We start from the raw sequence: 27,141 nt of genomic DNA on the forward strand, positions 1-27,141 counted from the left end.
GTTCAGTCTAAACCTCCCCTGTTGGAGCTTGAAGCCGTTCCCTCTCGTTCTGTCACTAATTACCTGTGAGAAGAGACCAGCACCAACCTCTCTACAGTGTCCTTTCAAGTAGTTGTAGAGGGTGATGAGGTCTCCCCTCAGCCTCCTCTTCCTCATACTAAACGGCCCCAGCTCCTTCAGACACTCTTCATATGATTTGTCTTCTAGGCCCTTCACTAGTTTCGTTGCCCTCCTCAACCGAAGGTCCCAAAAAAAGTGAGAATCAGTGCATCAGAAGCAAACAAAAAATCAAAATCCCTGACCAGCCTTCAGAGCAAATTTGAGAGGATTGTTGTGTTATGTTACTGCAGCCCAGCAACCAGGGAGCCCCACCATCATCAGGGACAAACACCTTCCCAACTCCCTGAAAGGAGGGTGTAGAGAGGTGGGGATCGGTCTCTTCTCTCAAGTCACAGGCAACAGGACAAGAGGAAATGGCCTCAAGTTGCCCCAGGGGAGGTTCAGGCTGGATATTAGGAAACATTTTTTCACTGAAAGGGTTCTCAGCCATTGGAATGGGCTGCCCAGGGAGGTGGTTGAGGCCCCATCCCTGGAGGTGTTCAAAAGACGGGTTGATGTAGTGCTGGGAGGTATGGTCTAGTGATGGTGTTGCTTCTTGTTTGTTGTGTGGGTGTCTATTTTTGTCAGTTGGGTTGACGGTTGGACAAGATGATCTTGAAGGTCCCTTCCAACCTAGAAGATCGATTCTGTGATTCTGTGATTTAATCATCTGGGGCTCTGGCACCTGCTGACCAAGGGGCAGCACCTTTTTCATTTAATGGTCTCCAATGCTTTTTCACCCCGTAACATGTCTAGCCATATTTAAAACCTACTAAAGCTTTCTGCATCTACAGCTTCTTGCTACTGGGGCTTCTGAAGATCTTTCTTTTGAACACGTCACCCGTAATTTCATGAGATGCCACACAGTACCTGGAAGGAGCTTTTCACCCTCCCCAGACCACTCAGGAGTTAAAAAAATACCCTAACACCCCCCCAGGCCTCTTCACCAGCCTCAAAGTCTTCCTTAAGGGAAAGTTTTGCTGTGAGGGGGGTGAGAGCCTGGCCCAGGTTGCCCCAAGAAGCTGTGGCTGCCCCATCCCTGGAGGGGTTCAAGGCCAGGTTGGAGGGGGCTTGGAGCAACCTGGGCTGGTGGGAGGTGTCCCTGCCCAGGGCAGGGGGTGGCAGTGGGTGGTCTTTAACGTCCCTTCCAACCCAAACCATTCTAGGACTCTAGAGACATCTCACATGATTTTCACACTTCTCTATCTTTTTTTGATTTTACTAAACCCCAAGACCAGAACTGAGAGAAAACACATGGGTGATGGGCCTACAGAGACACAACCACGTTCCATGGTCCTTTTCCCCCCGGCAAACCCTACAGCACAGTTTGCAGGTTGGTAACTACCAAGATTTCCATCTCAAAGATCTTCCTCCTGAGTGATAATCAATTTGGAATATTACTGCAGAACAGTCACTGCCTGGGCCCTCCCTCTCACACATCTCACTAACTCAATTTACTGTAAGATCATTAAATGATATTTAATTGCTCATTGACTCAGCAGAAAAAATTCTGCACTAGAGGAGACACTGAAAAGCAAGATTTGTCTCCTGAAGAACACAGCAGAGAAAGGAAAAGAGAAAAAGCAGCAAAAGAGAAGTTTAATGAAGGCATTTATGAAGTTCTGTCAGGAAAAACACAACTGGACAACAGGATGACCATGAGCCAGCAATGTGCCCCGGTGGCCAAGAAGCCAGTGGTCTCCTAGGAGGCATCAAGAAGATTGTGGCCAGCAGGTGGAGGGAGGTCATCCTGCCCCTCTGCTCTGCCCTGAGGAGGCCCCAGCTGGAGCACTGGGACCAGTTCTGGGCTCCCCAGTTCCAGAAGGACAGGGAACTCCTGGAGATGGGACAGCAAATGGCTACAAAGATGGTGAGGGGCCTGGAGCATCTCTCTCATGAGGAGAGGGTGAGGGACTTGGGTCTTTTTAGTCTGGAGAAGAGAAGGCTGAGGGGGGATCTGATCAACACCTATAAATACTTCAAGGGTGGGTGTCAGGAGGATGGGGCCAGGCTTTTTCCAGTGGTGCCCAGGGACAGGACAAGAGGAAATGGGCACAGACTTGAAGATAAGAAGTTCCACCTCAACGAAGAGGAAGAACTTCTTGACTTTGATGGTGGCAGAGCCCTGGAAGAGGCTGCCCAGAGAGGTGGTGGAGTCTCCTTCTCTGGAGATATTCAATTCCCCCTGGACATGTTCCTGTGGGACCTGCTCTGGGTGGACCTGCTCTGGCAGGGGGTTGGACTGGGGGAGTCTCCAGAGGTCCCTTCCAACCTCAGATCATTCTGTGATCCTGTGACCTACTGCCCCACACGCCCAGTCTCACCTGCAGGATGCAGATGATGCACCGTTTCGGGTTCCTCTTCGCGCTCATCCTGAAGGGAATCATCGTGGAAGGAGGCATCTTCACTGCTGCCTTCCAGGCCGTTTCTCAAGGCCGCCCTCATGTTCAGAGCCACGATGGTGTCGTCCACGTTGTTCTGGTGCTTGTGCACAGCGTTCTCCGGGGTCTGAGGGATGGGCTTGGCGATGGGGTTGGTGTAAAACCGAGTCACTTCGTGCTGATCGTCCTCCTCCTCTCGCTCACCATCTTGTCTGTGGTTTTCATCTTGAGGTACCGACACAAAGAACCTGAAGAAAGGAAAAATGAAATTGAATTATTTAGTCCTAAAGGGATTTGGGTCAACATTAAAATTCTGGAGTCTTTTCATATAAAAATCAAGCAGAACAGCACAGGAAGTGAAGGAAGCAGCTGAGGGAACCAGTTATTCCCCTTCATTCTGCCCTTGTTAAACCACCTTTGTCTTTTGCATCTCATCTGGGGCTCCCAAGCTGTGTGGTGTTGTCGATACACCAGAGGGATGGGATGTCATCCAAAAGGACCTGGACAGGCTGGAGAGGTGGGCCCAGGTGAACCTCATGAGGTTCAACAAGAGCAAGTACAAGGTTCTGCACCTGGGCCGGAACAATCCTCACCACCAATACAAACTGGGGGGTGAGGGATTGGAAAGCAGCCCTGAGGAAAGGGACTTGGGGGTGCTGGTGGAGGAGAAGCTGGACATGAGCAGGCAGTGGGCACTTGCAGCCCAGAAGGCCAATCCCATCCTGGGCTGCATCAAGAGATGCGTTGCCAGCAGGTCCAGAGAGGGGATTCTGCCACTTTCCTCTGCTCTGGTGAGACCTCACCTGGAGTATTGTGTGCAGGTCTGGAGCCCTCAATAGAAGAAGGACATGGACCTGATGGAGAGGGTCCAGAGGAGGGCCACGAGGATGATCAGGGGGATGGAGCACCTCTGCTCCGAGGACAGGCTGAGGGAGCTGGGGTTGGTCAGCCTGGAGAAGAGGAGGCTCCGGGGAGACCTAATAGCAGCCTTCCAGTACCTGAAGGGGCCTACAGGAAGGCTGGGGAGAACCTGTTTAGAAAGGCCTGCAGTGACAGGACGAGGGGCAATGGCTTCAAGCTGGAGGGGAACAGATTTAGACTGGAGATGAGGAGAGGGTTCTTCACTGGGAGGGTGGTGGAGCACTGGAACAGGTTGCCCAGGGAGGTGGTTGAGGCCCCTTCCCTGGAGATATTCAAGGAGAGGCTCGATGGGGCAACCTGGTCTAGTTGGGGGTGTCCCTGCTGACTGCGAGGGGGTGGGACTAGATGGCCTTTGGAGGTCCCTTCTGGCCTGGGCAATTCTATGATTCTATGAAATGCAGTGGTAAGGCCAGGATAAGGGACCATGATGGTTTGGGGGACTGAAGCACATGAAATATGAGGAGAACTTAAGGAAATGGATGGCTTAGCCTGGAGAAAAGGGGTTCAACAGCAGCCTTCCAGCACTGAAGATAGAAGTCAGGCCCCTCCACAGATACATGGGGCAGAAGGATGAGAAACAACAGTCAAATTAAAATCAAAATCAATGAGAAGAGTCAAGCGCTGGAACAGGGAACTAGAGGGGCTGTGGAATCTCTGTCCATGGAGGTCTGAGGGACCCAACTGGACAAAGTCTGCACTAACCAGGTCTGAATTCAGTGTTGAGGCTGCTGAAGGAACAGAGACCTCCCCAGGTCACTTCCAACTGAATTCAACCATTTGTGACCAGGCTGTTACAGACTTTTGTGCCCAAAATACAGGCTGTTTTAGAAGGACAGGATGGTTAAGTCTTGCAGGCACCATGATCAACTCAAACTTGGGAACACTGTTGTGACAGTCACCCCAAAACACCAGCTCAGAACTGCCTGGGCTCTGGGCTACTGGCACCAGAGGTTACAAACACCTCTGCCCCACCATGAACCACCCAGGGCAGCACTTGGGTGGTCAGAAACAAGGTTCCCTGCTCCCTTCATCAGCTCCTACTTCTAGGAGCTTGAAATAAAGTCAAAACTTATTGTGCTGGTCAGGAATTTTCCAGCTTCTGATTCTAAAATAAAGAAGTTCATCTGAAATATGGCCACAGATTTTGAGAGGAAGTAGATATTCAGGTGTCTGGGGGGGGAAGAGAGAGCCTTAGAGATTCCTCAGTTTAATATGAAGAAAAGATATTATTATGAGACATTTGGGTCAGAGGAGCTTCCTTGCAATCCCCACATTACTGAGGAGGACCAGGCAGAAGGAGAGATTCTTCTCACCCCAGGGCCAGGTTTATCATTTCCATCAAGAAATGGCCCTCAGGAAAGTTTCTCTCTACAGGGAACAAGGAGACACATCCAGAAAGTCACTTGTTCCCATTTGACCTCCTGATCTGGGAGGGAATGAACTGGTACGTGACCACACAGGAAGAACCCAGGGCTGGTTTAGGAGGAAATGAATCTCCCAACAGGTCAACTCACCCCCAAGGAACAGCTAAGGCAACATCCCTGAAAATAACTACCTGCTCCAGTACTAATTTAGGAACAGGTACAACCAGTCTGCGTTTCTCAGAAGCACAAACACCTTCAGGCCTAACCAACGTACCGATCCCCGTTCTCCGGATACTCCGACGGGGAGGCCAGGTCTTCGTTGTCACGATTAACAGGTGAGAACAGGTTGCTACTGTTGAGATTCTTCAAAACCAACTTTTTGATGCTCTTCCTAAAAAAAAAACCAACAAAAAGCCAAAGAGAAATTTGGATATATCCACTGCATGAATCTAGGTTTCACGCTTAAGTTTGTGTGTTCCAGGGACCAGGAGAGTCTAGAACCAGACGGTTCAGGCTAAAATAAAGACCAACCAAGTTCTTGATTTATCACTTCCCTCAAGAAATGGCCCTCAGGAAAGTTTCCCTCTTGATTTGTCACTTCCATCAAGAAATGGCCCTCAGGAAAGTTTCTCTCTACAGGGAACAATCCAGAAAGTCACTTGTTCCCATTTGACCTCCTGATCTGGGACGGGATGAACTGGTACGTGACCACGCAGGAAGAACCCAGGGCTGGTTTTAGGAGGAAATGAATCTCCCAACAGGTCAACTCACCCCCAAGGAACAGCTAAGGCAACATCCCTGAAAATAACTACCTGCTCCAGTACTAATTTAGGAACAGGTACAACCAGTCTGCGTTTCTCAGAAGCACAAACACCTTCAGGCCTAACCAACGTACCGATCCCCGTTCTCCGGATACTCCGACGGGGAAGCCAGGTCTTCATTGTCACGATTAACAGGTGAGAACAGGTTGCTACTGTTGAGATTCTTCAAAACCAACTTTTTGATGCTCTTCCTAAAAAAAAAACCAACAAAAAGCCAAAGAGAAATTTGGATATATCCACTGCATGAATCTAGGTTTCACGCTTAAGTTTGTGTGTTCCAGGGACCAGGAGAGTCTAGAACCAGACGGTTCAGGCTAAAATAAAGACCAACCAAGTTCAGAAAAGTTAGAAATTTTTTTTAAAAGCCTGTGCTTGGACATAGGTGGTGGAGTCCCCATCCCTGGCTGTGTTTAAGGGCCGTTTAGATGCAGTGCTGAGGGACATGGTGTAGGGGAGGACTTTGTAGAGTAGGGGAGATGGTTGGACTCGATGATCCCAAGGGTCTCTTCCAACCTCAATGATTCTATGATTCTATACTTTCAATGACTGATGCGTCTTTCTCCAAAGTTTTTTGTTTTTAACTAAACTCCAAAGCTTTCCAAACCCCTTTTTACTAGGATTGCCACTGATGCAGTTGGAGACTGACCCCAAAAGCTTCGATGGGGCAGATGCACAGCACCATTATTAATTTCTGACAGCAACATCTTTGGAACTGTGACAGAACCAGTGCCAGGCAGTGGAAATGCCAGAGATCTGCCTTCACACCACCTGCCTGAGCAACCCTAGTGACCCTCGTGTGTCAGGAGCAGGAAGCATTACACTGTCCAAGCTCTCCTCGTAATAATTCCAAACAGACTTTAAGTTTTGCCTCAATCAGGGAATGAACTCATTTTACAGCTTATTTGGCCTTAACAGTTTAAGCTGAGCATTTTTATCTTCTGTAAAGAAAACAGTTCTCTTTGGGTTTTACAGAAAACTACTTGTTGCTATTCACATTTGAACCAGGTCACAAGACAGTCATGGAATTTAGGGTGCTGTACAGAGGTTTATAAAATCTAATTTTATTTAAGACATTGAGGTGCTGGAGCGGGTCCAGAGAAGGGCAACAGAGCTAGTGAGGGGTCTGGAGAACTTCTGAGGGAGCTGGGGGTGTTGAGCCTGGAGAAAAGGAGGCTGAGGGGAGACCTTCTGGCTCTCTCCAACTCCCTGAAAGGAGGGTGTAGCCAGGGGGGGTCGGTCTCTTCTCCCAAGGAACAGGCCATGGGACAAGAGGAAACGGCCTCAAGTTGCCCCAGGGGAGGTTCAGATTGGATATTAGGAAAAAGTTTTACACTGAAAGGGTTATTAAGCCTTGGAATGGGCTGCCCAGGGAAGGGGTTGAGGCACCATCCCTGGAGGTGTTCAAAAGACGGGTTGACACAGTGCCCAGTGACATGGTTAATGATCCTTATTATCAGAGCTAGGTTGATGGTTGGACTAGGTCATCTCAAAGGTCCCTTCCAACCTAGACAATTCTATCATCAGAAGCTTCTTGCACCACCTCCTCCCTCCAACACACAGAAAATTAAGAACTAACTTTGGCATGAAGGCGCCGTTGGACAGGGACGGCTCGTCGTCATCCAGCCCATCAAAGAGCTGGGATTTGGCGGATCCAGCCGACTGCAAAGCTTTGGGTCTCACTCTGGTGGCCGGGCGCGGGGTCAGTTTGTAGTGGGTGGGTGTGGTTAAGGCCTTCTGAGCTGCTGGGTTCGTTGGCTTCAGCCTCTGAAACGAAAAGATGCAGAATTGGGATTTTTCACACCACTGCGAGAATTTCACTGAATTTTCACTGAATTTCTAGAGTTGGAAGGGACCACCCAGAGCTTGTCAGAGCATGTTACTCAGGAGCATCCAGGCGGGTCTTGAAAATCTCCAAGGAAGGGGACTCCACACCCTCCCTGGGCAGCCTGTCCCAGGGCTCTGTCACCCTCACCGTGAAGAAGTTTCTCCTCATATTTGAGTGGAACCTCTTCTGGTCCAACTTGTGCCCGTTGCCCCTCGTCCTCTCACTGGGAACCACTGAAAAGAGTCTGGCTCCCTCCTCCTTCAACCCTCCCTTGAGATACTTGTCGGCGTTGATAAGGTCTCCCCTCAGCCTTCTCTTCTCCAGGCTAAAGAGTCCCAGCTCTCTCAGCCTCTCCTCATCAGGGAGATGCTCCAATCCTTGAATCATCTTTGTAGCCCTACGCTGGACTCTTTCTAGTAGTTCCCTGTCCCTCTTGAACTGGGGAGCCCAGAACTGGACATAGTACTCCAGTTGTGGCCTCACCAGTGCAGAGTAGAGGGGGAGAATGACTTCCCTTGACCTGCTGGCCACACTCTTCCCTGTGCAACCCAAGATACCATTGGCCTTCCTGGCCACAAGAGCACACTGCTTGCTCATTGTCATTTTACTGTCCACCAGGACCCCTAGATCTTTCTCTTCAGTAGTTGCCTCCAGCAGGTCCACCCCTAACCTGTACTGGTACCTGACATTTTTCTTCCCCAGGTGCAGGACCCTACACTTTTCCCTGTTGAACCTCATGAGGTTCTTCCTTGCCCAGCCCTCTCGCTGGATGGCAGCACAGCCCTCCGGGGTGTCAGCCACTCCTCCCACTTTGGTATCATATACCAAATAAACACAGCATCGGATTTTGCCGCACGCTGTGTATCTAAGTGAAGACAGTGAGCACAAAAAATATAAAGTCATCCCAAATCTTACCCAATGTTTCCATGCACTCACCTCCTCTTTCTTTTTCGGGTCTGACATGGGGTTTCTGAAGAGCGGGGAGTCTCCAAAGGGTGAGTAAGTCAAGCTGTTGAGATGCTGCTGCAGGACGGCCTGCTGGGCAGCTGAGGCGTTCGGGTCTGTCAGAGCTAGAAAAAAAACATTTTCAATTTCAGTAGTTTTCCCAATAGAACCAAGGCAGGTAGAAAAGACACCTTAGGAAGGAATTTTTCACCCAAAGAGTGGTCGGGCATTGGAACAGGCTGCCCAGGGAGGGGGTGGAGTCCCCATCCCTGGCTGTGTTTAAGGGCCGTTTAGATGCAGTGCTGAGGGACATGGTGTAGGGGAGGACTTTGTAGAGTAGGGGAGATGGTTGGACTCGATGATCCCAAGGGTCTCTTCCAACCTAGACCATTCTATGACACCCTTCCACCCACAGGATCTCCTCCAGCAGCCCTCCAGTATCTGAAGGGAGCCTACAGGAGAGCTGGAGAGGGACTCTTTGTCAGGAAGTGTAGCAATAGGACAAGGGGCAATGGTTTTAAATTTAAAAATTTGAAGTTTTTAAAGAGGGGAGATTTAGGAAAGCTGGGGAGTGACTCTTGATGAGGGAGGGGAGCCCTAGGAGGAGGGGGAAGGGTTTGACCCTGAAAGAGGGGAGATGGAGCTGAGATGTGGGGAAGAACTTGTTTGGTGGGAGGGTGGTGAGAGCCTGGCCCAGGTTGTGTGGAGAAGCTGTGGCTGCCCCATCCCTGGAGGGGTTCAAGGGCAGGTTGGAGGGGGCTTGGAGCAACCTGGTGTGGTGGGAGGTGTCCCTGCCCAGGGCAGGGGGTTGGAACTCAATGATCTTTAAGATCCCTTCCAATTCTAACCATTCCACGATTCTATGAATTCAAATTTCCATACAGACTTCAGCATTCCTCTCCCCTGCTCCTCAGCCCCCATGGCTGCAGCAGCCCGAAGGAAGAAACCAGATTCTGGTCCTTCATTAGAATTTGCAACCACACTCAGTCATTTTTTAATTGGTGTAAAGCCAAGAGCGTGGAGAGCTACACATCAGTGGAGTTCCACATCAGTGGAAAAGCCTGACCTGCCACAGCCTCTAACTAATACATTTGACTTCCAAAACATCTTTTTAAGGAAAAAATAAAATAAAAAAAAAATCTGTGATGCAGTTTTGATATTCTTCCTACAACAAGCACACCGACAGGTCCCACGTCCTCTCTACAACAAAGGCCTCTTAATTTTGCCTCTCTGCTTTCCAGCATCTAATTTTCATGCCCATTAAGATACCAGAAGCCTGTCTCCCCACACAGTGCTGTGTGCCACGTGTGTGGCCTTGTCCCTCCCCACCCCAAGTTTAAGCTCATTTTCCTCAGGTCCCAGCCTCAGGGGGCTGGAGCTCTGAAGACCAGTCATTCAGAGTGTTTAAACAGGGTGAACAGTAGATGTTTTAACTTACAAACTGATAGCACAAGGTGCTTGAATCTAATGACCATTCACTTCATTAACAGCACAGCCCACTCACTATTTAAGCCCCTCTAAAACCCTGCTCTGCCTGGAATCACTGAAGAAGCTGACACTACGTTTCCCTTAATTTTTTATTTTTATAAGCATCTAATGTCGCTGCCAAAACTCAACGATAGGAAATGTGTTAGCAATCTTGAAGACAAAGCTTTAAAATAGCTGCAATTCTTACCAATGCTAAGCAACTCTGAATTACTTAAAATATATAATTATTATAATATATATATTATATATATAATTATAATTGGGTGTCTATTTTTGTCAGTTGGGTGTCTATTTTTGTCAGTTGGACAAGATGATCTTTAAGGTCCCTTCCAACCTAGAAGATTCTGTGATTAGCACCAAAAATTGTTATTAACATGGTTTCACTGCTACCAAGACCAGAAGCAGCTTCAAATAGAAGCTCAAACATGATCTTAAAGATCATGGAGCGGGTCCAGAGAAGGGCAACAAAGATGGCGAGGGGTCTGGAGCACAAGTCTTATGAGGAGAGGCTGAGGGAGCTGGGGTTCTTCAGCCTGGAGAAGAGGAGGCTGAGGGGAGACCTTCTTGCTCTCTCCAACTCCCTGAAAGGAGGGTGTAGAGAGGTGGGGGTCGGTCTCTTCTCTCAAGTCACAGGCGACAGGACTAGAGGAAATGGCCTCAAGTTGCCCCAGGGGAGGTTCAGGCTGGATATTAGGAAAAAATTTTCACCGAAAGGGTTCTCAGGCATTGGAATGGGCTGCCCAGGGAGGGGGTTGAGGCCCCATCCCTGGAGGTGTTCAAAAGCCGGGTTGATGTAGTGCTGGGAGGTCTGGTTTAGTGATGATGCTCCTTGTTTGTTGTGTGGGTGTCTATTTTTGTCAGTGAGGTTGATGGTTGGACAAGATGATCTTTAAGGTCCCTTCCAACCTAGAAGATTCTGTGATTCTGTCCCTTCCAACCTAAACATTTCTATGGTTCTAAGAAACAAGGGAGGCAGCAGCAAATCAAGTCAGTGTGAAGCACACTCACCTACAGCAGGCTGTGGGGCCCCAAAGCCCAGAGTAGCTGTGGATGTGTTGAACCCCGGCGCTCCGAACGCTCCCGTTCCCAACGTCCCACCGAGTTTAGGCTGGGTGTTTCCAAACAACGACGTCTGTCCTGCCCCGAGAGCTGCAGGACAAGAGATCACCATCAGATGGAAACCAGTCACAAGTGGTGTTCCTCAAGGGTCCGTGCTGGGGCCAATACTGTTTAACATTTTTATCAATGATATAGACAGGGAAATTAAAGGCACCATCAGCAAGTTTGCAGATGACACCAAGCTGTGTGGTGGTGTCGATACACCAGAGGGACGGGATGTCATCCAAAAGGACCTGGACAGGCTGGAGAGGTGGGCCCAGGTGAACCTCATGAGGTTCAACAAGAGCAAATGCAAAGTTCTGCACCTGGGCCGGAACAATCCTCACCACCAATACAACTGCGGGGGGGTGGGACTAGATGACCTTTGGAGGTCCCTTCTGGCCTGGACAATTCTATGATTCTATGATTTACTACACAACTGACAAACTGACTACCCTTGGGCTGACATGAAATAAGCCGGTGAAACCACTTACAGGACTGACAAACTGACTACCCTTTGGCTGACATGAAATAAGCCGGTGAAACCACTTACCTGTTCCAAACCCCGTTCCAAGTCCAGTTCCCAGAGTCCCAGTTGCCGGTTTATTTCCAAACAGGCTATTCCCAGCAGTGTTGGCACCAAAACCTTCAGAAACAGAAGCAGCAGTTTATTAATCTAACACTATTGGGGACTAAAATAAAAAGATATAGGTAAATAAATAGGCATCGCCACCTCAAAGGCGGCACCACCCCAGTTTAGGTTGAATTTCTCAAGGTGAAACTGAGAGGCAGCAAGAAGGGACTTTAATGGTAAAAAAGCCTAATTGAGTTATGAATTTAACACTGAAAAGATCAGTGCAGAAAAATACTGTTTTGCCTTTAAGCTTTTCAATTTGTTACAAACGTCAAAGTTTTACCAAAAGGCAGAAGGGACATCATCGTGCTGTATCTGACAACGGAATAATATTTAAAGCCATAATATATTAAGTTTCCTCAGCTGCCAAAAGGAACAAATCCCATTTCATACTGTTTGTACCACACACACACTTCTGATCCTCAGTGACAACGCAGGGAACAGCTCAGACTCCTACAAGCACCCAGCTCAAAGACTAAAAGCTCTAATGGTAACGAAGCACAATCCAAATTTAACATTAGACCCACTACCTCTTAAACTGAGGGCTGTGAGAGCAGCCCGTGGCAGAGTTTAACTAAAAAACTACACTCATGGACCAACAGCAGAAATATCTGAGAACCAAACTCCATTTTTCCTATAAAGTGCCCCCGCAGTGGAAGAGCTTCCCAAGTTCCTCCCTCTGGCTCATTCCTGCAGGCTGGGATGGCAGCTCAGGGCAGTTTAGCTTTTCTTGCTGATACAATATAAAAATCCACCAAAATCCAAACCAAACAGATCCACTGACCCATGTCCCTCAGCACCACCTCTGCCCGGCTCCCAAATCCTTCCAGGGATGGTGACTCCACCACTGCCCTGGGCAGCCTCTGCCAAGGCTTCACAACCCTTTCCAGGAAGAAATTCTTCCCAAGCTCCATCCTAAACCTCCCTTCGGACTACTTGAGGCTGTTTCCTCTTGTCCCATGGCCTGTTCCTTGGGAGAAGAGACCGACCCCCCCGGCTACACCCTCCTTTCAGGGAGTTGGAGAGAGCCAGAAGGTCTCCCCTCAGCCTCCTTTTCTCCAGGCTCAACACCCCCAGCTCCCTCAGAAGTTCTCCAGACCCTTCTCCTTGTGCTCCAGATCCCTCCCCAGCTCCGTTGCCCTTCTCTGGACACGCTCCAGCCCCTCAATGTCAGGACCTAACCCCACTCCTACTCACTTTTAGGAATACAGTTTTGTTGCTCTCAGAGCCAGGGGAAAAAAAAAAGCCAAAACAGCTTCTAACCCAAATCCCATGAAGGAATTCACTGCAATTCCCTTGACCTATCACTACACACTTCTCCTGCTTGAGCACACACTCATTCAACAACAACTCTCTGACACCAGAGGCCCACATTAACACAAGACCCAGTTCTTCAGGACTTTGATCCATCACACCATGGGAGACAACAGCAGTTACCAGCTAAACCAGAACCAACTGCTTTGTTTGACCCTCACTCCAGTGCCAGATCCTCATCCCTGCCATCAAACTACAGATATCACTGGTTTTACCCTATTTCCTTCAACACTCCTTCACAGCCTCTTAACAAACCTCCATGATGTATGAATTCCTTAATTTCAAGAGTTTTTAATTACACTGGTTCCACCTTCTCCAAAGTGCTCACCGAGGAGCGGTACCTCACTGTCTACCTGCTGAAGTTGGGGTTCACACCAGGAGGATGGGTGTAAAACTCTAAATTCAGTGAAACAGCAGCCAAGGTGTTTTGTGCATCAACACGTGCCAGGAGCAGGGCTTACCTGGGGATTTCAACTCCCATAACCATTTGGCAAGTGCTACTCAGCAGCCAGGTGTGTGGTAGAGGCAGTATAATTTTAAAGTGATGGAAATCCCCCCCTTTTTTTTTTTTATAAGTACCAAAACTGGGAGTGTTTGTATTGGTTCCTAAAGTCAGGGTTGGTTTGTTACCAAAGAGCCCGCCGCCAGTGGTTGTACCAAAGGAGGGAGCGCTGGTCGTGGTGGTTCCAAATCCAGCAGGTTTGTTACCAAACAGGGTCTGTGAAAGGAAGAAAACAACCATTTTGGAAACCTGATAGATTGATATTAAAATAATTGCATTAATGTTTTGCTGCAGGTGAGGAGCAAAATAAATCCAAGCCCACACAACCCAGATTCCCAAGAGCCACATGCACTAGTAGAGGGCAAGTGTCTCTGAGACCAGATGTTCTCACTCCATTAAACCCCAAATGACCAAATATCAAGAATTAAGTTTGTTTGCAGTGGAAATCCTCATCACAGTTTAAACTCCTGTATTTCCCACATTACACTGAGGCACCCCTGCCAACATCTAGGCAGGGAGATGCTCAGTCTGTCGCTGTCTCGTATCACTCAAGACATTACTTGTTAAAAAAGTTATTTCTAGTTCTATTACACACACTTATATTAAATCCTTTACATAAATCCATGCTATTTTTGTGTCTAGGCATCGTAACTCTTAAGAGAAAGCTACTTCCATGGAGCTCAACATCCAGGAACAGGACCCTAAGCCATTTGGCTTATTTTTCTTTTTTTTTGCTTTTTTAATGTGAATTATGAAGGCGCAGACATACCGAACCGCCAACACCAAATCCCGTGTTAGCCTGTCCAAAAAGACTGGTCCCAGTTCCAAATCCAGTCCCAGCATTTGTATTGGCAGCTGTTCCAAAAAGGCCTCCGGGCTGGGAGGGTTGGGTTACCCCAAAGAGACCCTACAAACAGGAATTTGGTTAAAATAACCCCGTGACTCTTCCCCACGGCTGGTATCAACAGGAAAAGAACTAACACAAAGTCAGGGAATAAAAGCATCAGCCCTTCTGCTGAGGGAAGAAAACAGGTGAAAAGTATCTCCAAAGCTTCAGTCATTCTCCCAGAAATTAGTTACCAAATGGAAATTATAAAAAAATAAAAATCAAAGAGTTTATGCTTCATAGTCATTCTCCCAGAAATTAGTCACCAAATGGAAATTTAAAAAATAAAAATCAAAGAGTTTATGCTTCAAGCTGAAAGGATACTGGAATTTCCACATCACTTTAAGTGAGGGAGATGGAAGGGAAACGTTTCACAGTGTTTTCTGGGAGAAGTCCCAATGTATTAGGATACTAGGAATTCCTCATCACTTTGAGGGAGATGGAAGAGAAACATTTCAGTGTTTTCTGGGAGAAGTCCCAATGTATTCAGGAAGAATATAGTAGATTTGGAGCCAAAGCCCCAAGTTATGCAAAAAGTTACAGTTGTGGTGCATCCTTCTATCAAAAGAGCCCATGAAATGCCGCTCGTTAGTCACCAGAAGGTACAGAATTGTTAATAAATTCCCAAAATGTTAATGATGGAATGATACGATCTGTGTGGACGTGATGGGAAACACCTGAATTGATAGAGCAGATGACTTAAAGAAAAAAGTTATTGCTGGATTTCTGTCCAATTATCATGAGGGGGAAATTTTGAAGTCTCTGGCTCAGGCAGCAGCGTTCAGAGCTCTGCATCCTGGTTTTAAGAAGCTGCACTAGGATTTGGGGAAGATCTAAATCATTGTATCACAGATATCATGTGGTTAAATCACTATATTCAAGGCCAGGTTGGAGGGGGCTTGGAGCAACCAGGTGTGGTGGGAGGTGTCCCTGGGGCCCTTCCCACCCAAACCACTCTGTGACATTCTATGATCCTATATTGTAGCTACACTACAAGTTTTAAGGGTTCAAACCCTTCTGCTCACCATGGTGTTGGTGTTGGGCTGCCCCAGGGTGTTGGTGTTCCCAAATAAGCTGGTGTTCTGCGTGGTGGTGGCTTGGCCAAAGGGTTTGTTGAACAGACTGGTGGTTTGAGATTGTTGGCCAAAGAGACCCCCCGTCGTACCTGTTCCAAAACCAGTCGTACCTAAAATATAGAAATAAATTAGTTAAAAAACTCCTCAAGTATTTAGCTAAACTCATTACATCTCCACACTCAGCACGTTCAAATGGGGGAAAAAAAAGCTTGGATTTGATGGAACAGGAAAACACCCAGTGCTGTCAGTACAACATACAATTCTAACCCAAGAGCAGAATTTCTGTTTCTAAGGACTGTAGGATTTTGATTTTCCACTTAGAGCCTCATTCCATAAATACAAATACCTATTTACTTTACGTTTGGGGCAGAGGCTACTAAAAATAGAATTTGTGTTTGGACTTTTCAGCACTATTTGTTTTACACTTGGGTCAAACAGGTCATTAAGGGGTGAGCAGAGCTGCCCTGCAACGACCAGACACCCAAGCACTTCAATTAACCACTTGCTTCATACCTGGCTTTAATTTTTAGCCCAAGGATGCCAAAATGGACAGCACAAGATAGAACACATCCCAACCCTGACCTACCGTGGAGAACAGCTCCTGCAAGGTCTAGTTAGGCTGCTATTAATTAATTTGTCCATTTCCAGGGAATTCATGCTTACTCATTAGCAGAAGCAGAACCTTGACTTCAGAATTATCCAACCAATGCTGTCGCCCTCCCGATCGTTAGCAAAACCCTGGTGGGTTTACTTCAAATTGCTTTACTCACCCACTTGAGTGAGCTGATTAACCAGATGCTCTAATGACCTGTCTTCCAGCAAAACTGGGGACACAGAGACAGTTTGCAACCCCGGAAGAGTAAGTAAATAGAGATTTCTACAGCAAAGAACCTGACTATTGACTGTTGGTAACACAACTAGTTCAAATTGCTTTACTCACCCAATTGAGTGAGCTGATTAACCAGATGCTCTAATGACCTGTCTTCCAGCAAAACTGGGGACACAGACAGTTTGCAACCCCGGAAGAGTAAGTAAATAGAGATTTCTACAGCAAAGAACCTGACTATTGACTGTTGGTAACACAACTAGTAAAATTCTGAGCTCGCACCAGTGTTTCCCCATCTTTAATTACAGAGTTGAAACAGCTTCACTGAATATTTGCATACCCTGGCCCAGTAATCATAGAATCATAGAATCTTCTAGGTTGGAAGAGACCCCAGGGAATTCATGCTTACTCATTAGCAGAAGCAGAACCTTGACTTCACCATTACCCAACCGATGCTGTCGCCCTCCTGATCGTTAGCAAAACCCTGGTGGGTTTACTTCAAATTGCTTTACTCACCCAATTGAGTGAGCTGATTAACCAGATGCTCTAATGACCTGTCTTCCAGCAAAACTGGGGACACAGACAGTTTGCAACCCCGGAAGAGTAAGTAAATAGAGATTTCTACAGCAAAGAACCTGACTATTGACTGTTGGTAACACAACTAGTAAAATTCTGAGCTCACACCAGTGTTTCCCCATCTTTAATTACAGAGTTGAAACAGCTTCACTGAATATTTGCATACCCTGGCCCAGTAATCATAGAATCATAGAATCTTCTAGGTTGGAAGAGACCCTTGGGATCATCGAGTCCAACCATCTCCCCTACTCTACAAAGTAATGACCATCAGTACTCACTGGTTCCAAAAGCAGTTTTGTTCTGGCCGTAGGAGAAGCCGGTGTTGGTGGCAGAAGAGCCAAAGAGCCCCGTGGCTGTACTTGAAGTAGCTGTGGAAGAGCCAAACAAGCCGGCGGCCGCTCCCGCTCCGACAGGGTTGGAGGGTCCCTTCCGGTTCGCCTGGTAGTCTTCTAAACGCAGCTCCTGGGGAGGGAGAGGAAAGGAACTTCTCTTTATGTGTTACTTTTACACAGGATAAGGTCAGAATATTGTCATCAGGGTGCACACGCAGCATTCAACCCCGCTGGGGGGTGAAGATCATAGAATCATAGAATTGTTCAGGTTGGAAGAGACCCTTGGGATCATCGAGTGCAACCATCTCTGGAATCCTGTGTCCAGTTCTGGGCTCCCCAGTTCAAGAGGGACAGGGAACTACTGGAAAGAGTCCAGCAAAGGGCAACAAAGATGATTCAAGGATTGGAGCATCTTATGAAGAAAGATTGAGAGAGCTGGGGGTCTTCAGCCTGGAGAAGAGAAGGCTGAGGGGAGACCTTATCAATGCTGACAAGGATCTCAAGGGAGGGTTGAAGGAGGAGGGAGCCAGACTCTTTTCAGTGGTTCCCAGTGAGAGGACAAGGGGCAACGGGCACAAGTTGGACCAGAAGAGGTTCCACTCAAATATGAGGAGAAACTTCTTCACGGTGAGGGTGGCAGAGCCCTGGAACAGGCTGCCCAGGGAGGGTGTGGAGTCCCCTTCCTTGGAGATTTTCAAGCCCCGCCTGGATGCTCCTGAGTAACATGCTCTGACAAGCTCTGGGTGGTCCTGCTTCAGCAGGGGAGTTGGACTAGATGATCTCTATGGTCCCTTCCAACTCTAAAAAATCAGTGAAATTCAGTGAAATCTCCCCTACTCTACCAAGTCCTCCCCTACACCATGTCCCTCAGCACTGCATCTAAACGGCCCTTAAACACAGCCAGGGATGGGGACTCCCCCCCCTCCCTGGGCAGCCTGTTCCAATGCCCGACCACTCTTTGGGTGAAAAATTCCTTCCTAATGTTCAATCTAAACCTCCCCTGTTGGAGCTTGAAGCCGTTCCCTCTCGTTCTGAAGAGACCAGCCCCAACCTCTCTACAGTGTCCTTTCACGAAGTTGTAGAGAGTGATAATTTAGCACCTACATTTTTTAAAAGGACACCATAAACAGGACCCAAACTCAGATGTAACTCTGCCGTTCACTTTTGGGCTGCAATTTCACTTCCCTGGGCCTTCTCAGATATTTTGAGTTCAAGACTTGTTTTGAACTATCAAACAAGTCAACTTGAAGAGAAAGGCTCCAGGGTTAAATCCATGGGAACAGGAGTTTATACCAAACAACTGAGTTTTGTGCGAGATTCTGCCCTTATCTCAGCAGCCCAGGACTGGTCCCAACAGGATCCCTCAACCTTCTGGTACAGAGTGAGAGGGAATTTCAGCTCTTCAGAAATTACAGCATTAAGCATTTAAAAACACACCCAATTAATACAGCAACACATTGTTTTACTCAATGATCCCTCTCTTCTCAGAGAGATGTAGATATCGAGAGATCGGACTCATATTAATGAGTATAAAGGTATTTATTACAGTCAAAAAGACCTCCATTAAACTGATGCTAACGAGCAGGCAAACAGGAAAAGCACGTTTGAACACTGACCTCGAGAGATTTGCTTTCATATTCCTTCATAGCAGTGATACACTGGTGCTTGGTGTTGATGTTGGTGCTAACTCCAGATTTGACCATCGTATCCGTACCGGTTGGGGGCTGCAAGAGAAGAGTCAAACCATCAGGTTTGAAATCCAGACCCAATTCTGTTCATCCAGTTAGTGCTCTCTCTGCTGATGCTGTTAAAACCTGAACGTGGCACAGGCCCCAAAGCAACACGTTCCTGTTATCTGTGCAGTAACAGTGCCCTCACCCACTGACAAGGCACATCCAGAGGCAAGCAAGAGTGGAATTTACCCTGGTAACACTCAAAACAATGCAGTGCAACTCATTTTTCAGTTTCATTTTAAAAGCAGTTTACCCAAACTCGTGATAAAACCCTCTAGCTACGCACAGATTTCATTACCCCCCCTGTTTTTTTAACAGCTCTATGAAGGTAGACATCAACGGCACCCAGCCTGCCCAGGTCACCATCACAGCTTCACCTACGCCCCCAAACAACCGAGTCCCAGCCCGTTCAATCAGCTCAGTCTGGAAATTAAGTGGGCTGAAATCTGCACAAATGAGTATTAGGGAAATGATGCCCCTTCCCAGCAGGTAGCAGTTACCCCAGCTCCACCATGGCTGCCCTCCCCAGCCACCGGCCATTTTCAACTGCCACAGAACCTTCAGGACGTTGTTCAACCCCTTCTTAAAGGGAACTCATCCAGGAAACAGGGGGATCCATCCTCACTTTTGAGTTTATATCCCCAAAGATAAACAATTATCTTATAAGTTAGTGTATTTTGACCCATTCCTAGATGTCTAACCCTCGCTGCCGATAGCTTTGAATTCTGTGCACTTCCTACCTTCCTGAGAAGGTTGGATTTTAAGCCCAGATGGGGTTTCACCCCATGATGTTTGAATAAAAAAAGCAATTTAGTTCTTTAATTATACATCTTATTTCCACTGCACCAGTTCCACTAAAGTGGATGTTTTCAAACCTCCCCATTTCAGAACACTGCACACTTTGTAACAGCTCATTTTTAAATTTCAGCTCAGTGAGCACGACAATAACTGCAAAATTTAATGCTTCCTACACTAAACAGGCTCAATTAAGAGAGAAAAATCAGAACTTACATTAAACTTAATAGTCGTGCCAGTTGGAGCAGCAGTAAAACTAGTTGGGCCAAAGAGAGAGCCAGATGTACTCCCAAAAGGGTTGGACGTCGTGTTAGTGGTTCCAAAGAGACCTCCACTGCTGGTACTTGTTCCAAAATCTTTAAAAAGAAAAAAAATTAAGAGATCAGTACTTAATCAAACCTTTATTTTAAAACTTAAACCCAAATATTTTATGCAAGTTCCAAAATAGTTTGGAAATGGAAGAAGGCATTAGAAAAAAAAAATACAAAGCCAGAAAGTGATATTCTGCCAGGGCAATGTTCTGTGTCCAGTTTTGGGCCCCCTCCCATAAAAAAGACATTGAGGGGCTGGAGCGGGTCCAGAGAAGGGCGACAAAGATGGTGAGGGGTCTGGAGAACAAGTCTTATGAGGAGAGGCTGAGGGAGCTGGGGGTGTTCAGCCTGGAGAAGAGGAGGCTGAGGGGAGACCTTCTTGCTCTCTCCAACTCCCTGAAAGGAGGGTGTAGAGAGGTGGGGGTCGGTCTCTTTTCTCAAGTCACAGGCGACAGGACAAGAGGAAATGGCCTCAAGTTGCCCCAGGGGAGGTTCAGGCTGGATATTAGGAAACATTTTTTCACTGAAAGGGTTATCAGACACTGGAATGGGCTGCCCAGGGAGGTGGTGGAGGCCCCATCCCTGGAGGTGTTCAAAAGCCGGGTTGATGTAGTGCTGGGAGGTCTGGTTTAGTGATGATGCTCCTTGTTTGTTGTGTGGGTGTCTATTTTTGTCAGTTGGGTTGACAGTTGGACAAGATGATCTTGAAGGTCCCTTCCAACCTAGAAGATTCTGTGATTCTGTAGAGGATTGTCCCTAACTCAACCCCCCCCCAGGAAATACTGGGACCCACAGCAGCCAGTTTCACTCTGCTCCTGACCCTGCTGCCAAAGTTACGTGTAGAAAAGGAATCAGTGAGGTTTCACTTCTCCTCTCAGAAGGGTCTGCAAACAGTTGGTTCTGCTTCGGGGAATCCCAGCAGAGTTTAAGATGCATTTCAAACATTCCAGCACCAGAAGCAAAACCAACCAGAACTCTTCTACGACAGCAGAAAATAAAAAAAAAAAAGCTAAAAATCAAGCAGCACCAGCAGATATTTAAGAAAATGCCACCAACCCCCTTTTTCTACTCATGTTCAAACTCATGTTTTCTACTCATGTTTTGAAGCGTGTCAGGCTCCCTCTTGGCTACTGTGGACCCCAATAATGTCACTATAAACCATCAAAGCCCAACATGGACCCTCAGATCAGCTCCAAACGTACATCCAGCTCTTCAGGCCAAGAAAATAAGCAGATATAAAAGGAGAGAGATGCAGCAGTTTTACTCACTTCCAAACCCAGCCGGTTTATTCTGCGCAAAGGCATTATTTTGGGAGGAGAAGAGGCCGCCCCCGGTGCTGGTCGTTCCAAAAAGGCTGTTTGATGTCCCCGTGGAGGTTCCAAACCCAAACCCAGTGCTGGTGGAGGAGGTGGCCGGTTGGTTAAACGTAGTGGAACCAAACAATCCTCCTGAAGACAGAAACAGGCTGTTAATCATTTGCAATCAGCAAGTGCTTGGGGTTTTTTGGGGGGGCAGGGGGGATTTTTATCATTGTTGTTGGCTTTGGGTTTTTTTGTTGGTTGGTTGGTGTTGGTTTGGGGTTTTTTTCCCCTCTTTTCTTCCTCTCCTCCCTTTTTTTAATTTAGTAACACCCTTCCCTGAGGGGAGGACTGTGTTCCCCCACAACCATCACCCAGCAGTACCTGGTTTGGTCTGTGTGCTCCCAAAGAGGCCTCCAGTGTTGTTGTTGGAGCCAAAGGCTGATGTTCCAAACGCTCCCCCGCTTGTGGTACCAAAGCCGGCATCTGAGAAATCAAGGGGATTATTAGGATTATTAGATGAAACCATATTCTAAACACGTGCACTAGAAACTAAGTGCTGTCACAGCCTTTTTACCTTGCCAAAAGAACTTTGTGGGTGACTACCTATCCACTGGTGGCTGGGATATGTGAAATTTTTTATATATATATATATATTAATACTCGCACAGAGCTCTCGGGGCAAAAGGCTTCGATATTTGAGTCATTTCTACCCAACAGAAAGATGCTCCTCTAAGACTTTTAGGGCACCTGGCAGTTTCTCTTCTCATACTGTGGTTTAGGAGCCATATAAACAGAATTACTGTGTCTCCCTCCCAACAAACAGAGCAGAGACACCAGTTCATAATCTGGTTTAATGGCAAAGGACTCACGCACTGTGGCATTTACGATGTGTATCTCCAGAAGACACTCCTCAAATTGCATGAGTTTTCCTTCCAGATCTTCCCAAAATAACCTAGTGCTGATTAAAAGAATCCCCACCACCACCCCCAACCAAGACGGCCTGCACCTAAGGGTTTGAGTTTCCACTCTTGTTAAAAAAAGGAAGTTTTAAAGTGTGTGGAATTCTGGTATCGACCCAAATTAAAAGCTTGGGTAGCTCCCAAACCCAAACCTGAGTCACAAGCCTGTTCCCATCACCAGTGACCACCAGTGACAGCCCAGCAGCACCCCAGTTCCACCACACACAAAGAATCACCACCTCTGCCTCATCCTCTACCCACATGAAAAAATACCTTTTACTATTTTTTCACATGTATTACTTACTTTGTCCAAAAGTTGAAGTTGTCCCAAAGCCAGTGCTGCCTCCAAAGGGAGTTCCAAAGGATTTGTTAAACATTTTCAGGATGTATCAAGTTCTTCTCCCCCTAAACCTGGAAAGAAGAATTCAGGTTTTATTTAGAGCTTATCCCCGAAAACTCATTTCTCATCTTCCTCACTGTTGACGTAAGCAATCGAATTTGAGTACTTAATAAATAATAACTTAATAAAACAGGTGACAGCATGTTTAAGTCACACTAAGGAATTTAAAACAGTCAGAACCCTGGAAGGGGCAAGAACATTAATAGTTCTGTGACATCACAAATGAGCTGCCTTCACCCTTAATCCTGCCTGGATTTTCTGTCCTTCTTACAGACTGAAAAAAACCTAAGAAATGGAACTACTGCCCTGATCCATGAGTTCTCAAACCCCTCTCCTGCATCCAACACCGACAGCACGTCCCACATCTCCTCCTACTCTGTTTGATCCACATCAGGCAACGCAAACTCATTTTTACTCAATTTTGCTCAATCAACACCCTGAGAGACCACCCCACTGAGCACTGCCCCAGGAACAGGCAGGGACCCACACGGTGCTCCAGCCACTTCTGTGACACTCCCAGGACCTTCCCTGATTAATTTTTCCATTAAACCTTATTTGCCAACTGCTTCAAACAAGCCACCAAGTGGAAATGCACCACATGAAAATCACAGGAACACACCTTCCCTCTGCTCCCCGTTTTCTGCTCATTCACCAGGATTTTCCTACCTGTATAAAACTTGTTGGTTTTAAATCATTCAGTGAAGTTTTACCCCATTTAGGAGCCAAATTTCCCTTTACAACACTCGCTGGTTTATTTACAGATATATTTAGCAAGGCTACCTCACTCCAATCACTTCTCCAAGTGCAAACACAACATCACAGCCTTTTTTTCAACAAAACCAAGCTAAAATAAAATCACAGCAGATCCGTAGCCAGAGAAATTCCTCACCTTTCCCTGTATTGGGGCTGACAGGCCTCTGCTCCACCACTGAAAATGCCAATATTATCCAGAAATCCCCCTCACTGGTGGCAGTATCAGCTAATCCACAGCAGCACAGAACTAATAAGTTTAAAAACCTTAAGACCTGGCCCATACCAAGAATATTTACAAAGTGCCACTATCGCTCTAGGATAACACTGGTTTATGGAATGACACACTTAACTTTTAGCATTTAGGCACTTTTTGAAGCTCTGTTTATGTTTGCCAGGACGCTCAACATCCAGGACAGGAATAAACTTGTATCAAGCATTTCCCCATTTGGTCGCCAATAATTTAAGTTATTAAACTCAAAGCCCACACTTTCAGCCCTCCCTGGCTTTGACAACTTCTCTGGAGCTCCCAAATCCCAACTCCTTTTATACCTTCCTTCCCAAAAGGAAGCCCCCAGCGTACCCACCCCAGGGTGAAGTCACTAAGTTTATCTGCCCATCCATGAAAATTAGGAGGGTTTGTTTTTCCCCAAAAACCCCATACACCTCCTTCTGGGAACAGCCCGAGCCAGATTTTGGGCAGCCACCACAGCTCCACAGCCAGCCCAGTGCTACCAAGAGCAGATCAGTACCCAACACCAGCACTGAAGAGCAGCCAAGCAGATGTTTGGGGTGATCTTCAACTATTCAAACCAGCAGCACATTGCAAATTTTTGTGTTGAAGAGTCTTCCAACTCACACATGCAAGTCCTTACGGGCCTCCTTATGCACATTAAGAGTGCTTTAAATAAAATGATTCCGGTGTTAAGAAAGAAAAAGCTGAGCTGATAAACTATGAGAGCACCCTAAGCCTAGAGCTGTGTCCTGGCAGAGAGAACTGTCTGCAACCCACCTGGATCTTCTGTGGGGTGTAGGGTAATGCCACAAACTCACCACATCATCCCCCCAGCCTCCCTCCCCAAGGGCCTGTTCCCAAACAGAATGATCTGGGGTTGGCAGGGACCTCTGGAGACCCTCCAGTCCAACCCCCTGCCAAAGCAGGGTCACCCAGAGCAGGTGTCCAGGTGGGGTTTGAATGTCTCCAGAGAAGGAGACTCCACCACCTCTCTGGGCAGCCTCTGCCAGGGCTCTGCCACCCTCAAAGTAAACAAGTTCCTCCTCATGTTGAGATGGAACTTCTTATGTTCCAGTTTGTGCCTGTTACCTCCTGTCCTGTCACTGGGCACCACTGAAAAAAGTGGTGGCCCCATCCTCCTGACAGCCACCCTTGAAGTATTTATAGGTGTTGATCAGATCCCCCCTCAGCCTTCTCTTCTCCAGACTAAAAAGCCCCAAGTCCCTCAGCCTTTCCTCAGCAGAGAGATGCTCCTGTCCCTCATCATCTTTGTAGCCCTCTGCTGTCCCCTCTCCAGCAGTTCCCTGTCCTTCTGGACCTGGGGAGCCCAGAACTGGTCCCAGTGCTCCAACCCACACACCTCCAACTCCTCCACAAGCACCTCACCTTTGCAGTGCCAAGGCCACTTTCTGTTTTCCAGCAGAACCTGGCTTTGTTCAGGACAAACCTCAGAGCCACCTCCTGTCTGCTCCCTCAAAATCCAACCTTTGTGCTCCAGCAGGACCGTACGTGGCCTCCAAGAACATCCATCACCCCCACCCACCTCCCAACACCCCACCATTTGCTCTCCCTTAGGCTACATCACCTACCAGGACGCCTTAAAAAAAAATCCTCTTTTTTTAATTATTTTTTAACACTTGTAGGATAAGTTTTATCCTGATACGTGATGCGAGCACACTCCTTGAACTCCAGGCAGCCACCTCAGCTCCAGCCTCTATCTCTGTGTCTCCAGTCACCTCACTCTGCCCCCAAGCAAGTCTCATGGAGGCCAGACACAACGGGGCTCTCACTTGTTGATCAATCTCGTTACTCTCAGCCTTATTTGCAATTCATAAAACCCCTCTTTTTTCACTGGTCCCCTTACTTATGCCACTGTTTTTTCAACATCAGATCATTAAATGCCAAATTCTATTTCAGAAGAAACCTGAAATGTGGTTTTTTTTTCTAAACTGCAAACAAGTTATTAAACGATTTCACTCTCCCACTGGGTTTGAAACTTCATTTTCCTTGGACACCCACCCCCCTCCTTACCCACCGACCCTCAGCCAAAGCAGAACTGGGGCTTTAGGTGGCCCCCGACGCTGGGGACACACCAGAGCCCCCTTCACACAGGGCAGAAGCTGGGGGGGCGACACCACACACAGACAACAACGGGCTCACAGCTCCACACCTCAAACCTTGTGTTACTCAGACGTGCCCCGAGCTGTCCCACGGAAACCCACTCAGAGCCCCTGACTGGGAACCACCAGCAGCCAAGAAGTGGAGAAGAACTGGAAGAAGATTGAGAAAAGTTGGGTTTTTTTTTCCTCTACACAACGGTGCTCTCCCACTTGCCAGACACCACCCCTCGCTCCTGAAGGGCTCTTCTTTGCAGCCTTACAGCAGCATCGCATCAACCTCCAGCCACATCCAAAGGAATGCAATTAACCCATCAACACAACTTTAATTACAGAATCACAGAATCATCTAGGCTGGAAGAGACCCTCGGGATCATTGAGTCCACCGGCAGCAGCCAAGAACTGAAGAAGAACTGGAAGAAGATTGATAAAAGTTGGGGTTTTTTTCCTCTACACAACAGTAGTTGTCTCCCACTTGCCAGACACCACCCCCCGCTGAGGGGGAGCCACCCCCTCGCTCCTGAAGGGCTCTTCTTTACAGTCTTACAGCAACATCGCATCAACCTCCAGCCACATCCAAAGGAATGCAATTAACCCATCAACACAACTTTAATTACAGAATCACAGAATCATCTAGGCTGGAAGAGACCCTCGGGATCATTGAGTCCAGCCATCCACCCTACTCTAAAGTTCTCCCCTCCACCATATCCCCCGACACCACATCTAAACGGTTCTTAAACACAGCCAGGGGTGGTGACTCCACCCCCTCCCTGGGCAGCCTGTTCCAGTGTCTGACCACTCTCTCTGTGAAGAATTGTTTCCTAATGTCCAGTCTAAACCTACCCTGGTGCAACTTGAACCCATTACCCCTTGTCTTATCATCTGTAACTTTCACTGAATTTCACTGAATTTTAGAGTTGGAAGGGACCATAGAGATCATCTAGTCCAACTCCCCTGCCGAAGCAGGACCACCCAGAGCTTGTCAGAGCATGTTACTCAGGACAGCATCCAGGTGGGGCTTGAAAATCTCCAAGGAAGGGAATCCACACCCTCCCTGGGCAGCCTGTCCCAGGGCTCTGTCACCCTCACCCCAAAGAAGTTTCTCCTCAGATTTGAGTGGAACCTCTTCTGGTCCAACTTGTGCCCGTTGCCCCTCGTCCTCTCACTGGGAACCACTGAAAAGAGTCTGGTTCCCTCCTCCTTCAACCCTCCCTTGAGATCCTTGTCAGCATTGAGAAGGTCTCCCCTCAGCCTTCTCTTCTCCAGACTAAAGAGTCCCAGCTCTCTCAGTCTCTCCTCATCAGGGAGATGCTCCAATCCTTGAATCATCTTTGTTGCCCTTCGCTGGACTCTTTCCAGTAGTTCCCTGTCCCTCTTGAACTGGGGAGCCCAGAACTGGACGCAGGATTCCAGTTGTGGCCTCCCCAGTGCAGAGCAGAGGGGGAGAATGAC

At 47.5% G+C, this 27,141-nt stretch overlaps 1 protein-coding gene across 3 annotated transcripts in view; it reads right to left on the minus strand.

The window, feature by feature from the left end:
- Positions 1–25,856, minus strand: part of NUP98 (nucleoporin 98kDa) — a 65,023-nt gene extending 39,167 nt beyond the window's left edge. The window contains exons 1-16 of one of the 3 annotated variants that reach the window (XM_014959875.1): positions 25,743–25,856; positions 22,492–22,598; positions 21,610–21,711; positions 21,196–21,375; positions 19,833–19,972; positions 18,705–18,812; positions 17,035–17,218; positions 15,304–15,464; positions 14,162–14,299; positions 13,521–13,608; positions 11,496–11,588; positions 10,853–10,993; positions 8,348–8,481; positions 7,163–7,350; positions 5,040–5,156; positions 2,424–2,728 (exon numbers count right to left, since the gene is read on the minus strand). In XM_014959875.1, coding sequence (XP_014815361.1) covers positions 2,424–2,728; positions 5,040–5,156; positions 7,163–7,350; positions 8,348–8,481; positions 10,853–10,993; positions 11,496–11,588; positions 13,521–13,608; positions 14,162–14,299; positions 15,304–15,464; positions 17,035–17,218; positions 18,705–18,812; positions 19,833–19,972; positions 21,196–21,375; positions 21,610–21,711; positions 22,492–22,564 — 2,152 coding nt within the window. In that variant the 5' untranslated portion in view covers positions 22,565–22,598; positions 25,743–25,856. Of the gene's footprint in view, positions 1–2,423; positions 2,729–5,039; positions 5,157–5,660; positions 5,778–7,162; positions 7,351–8,347; positions 8,482–10,852; positions 10,994–11,495; positions 11,589–13,520; positions 13,609–14,161; positions 14,300–15,303; positions 15,465–17,034; positions 17,219–18,704; positions 18,813–19,832; positions 19,973–21,195; positions 21,376–21,609; positions 21,712–22,491; positions 22,599–25,742 lie in introns of all 3 variants that reach the window. The other 2 variants (XM_014959879.1, XM_014959876.1) reach the window with 2 other exon arrangements.
- Between the last annotated feature and the right edge of the window lie 1,285 nt (positions 25,857–27,141).

The sequence above is a fragment of the Calidris pugnax genome, unplaced genomic scaffold (genome assembly GCF_001431845.1).
Source record: "Calidris pugnax isolate Ruff unplaced genomic scaffold, ASM143184v1 scaffold378, whole genome shotgun sequence".
In the NCBI taxonomy this organism is placed as follows: Eukaryota; Metazoa; Chordata; class Aves; order Charadriiformes; family Scolopacidae; genus Calidris; species Calidris pugnax.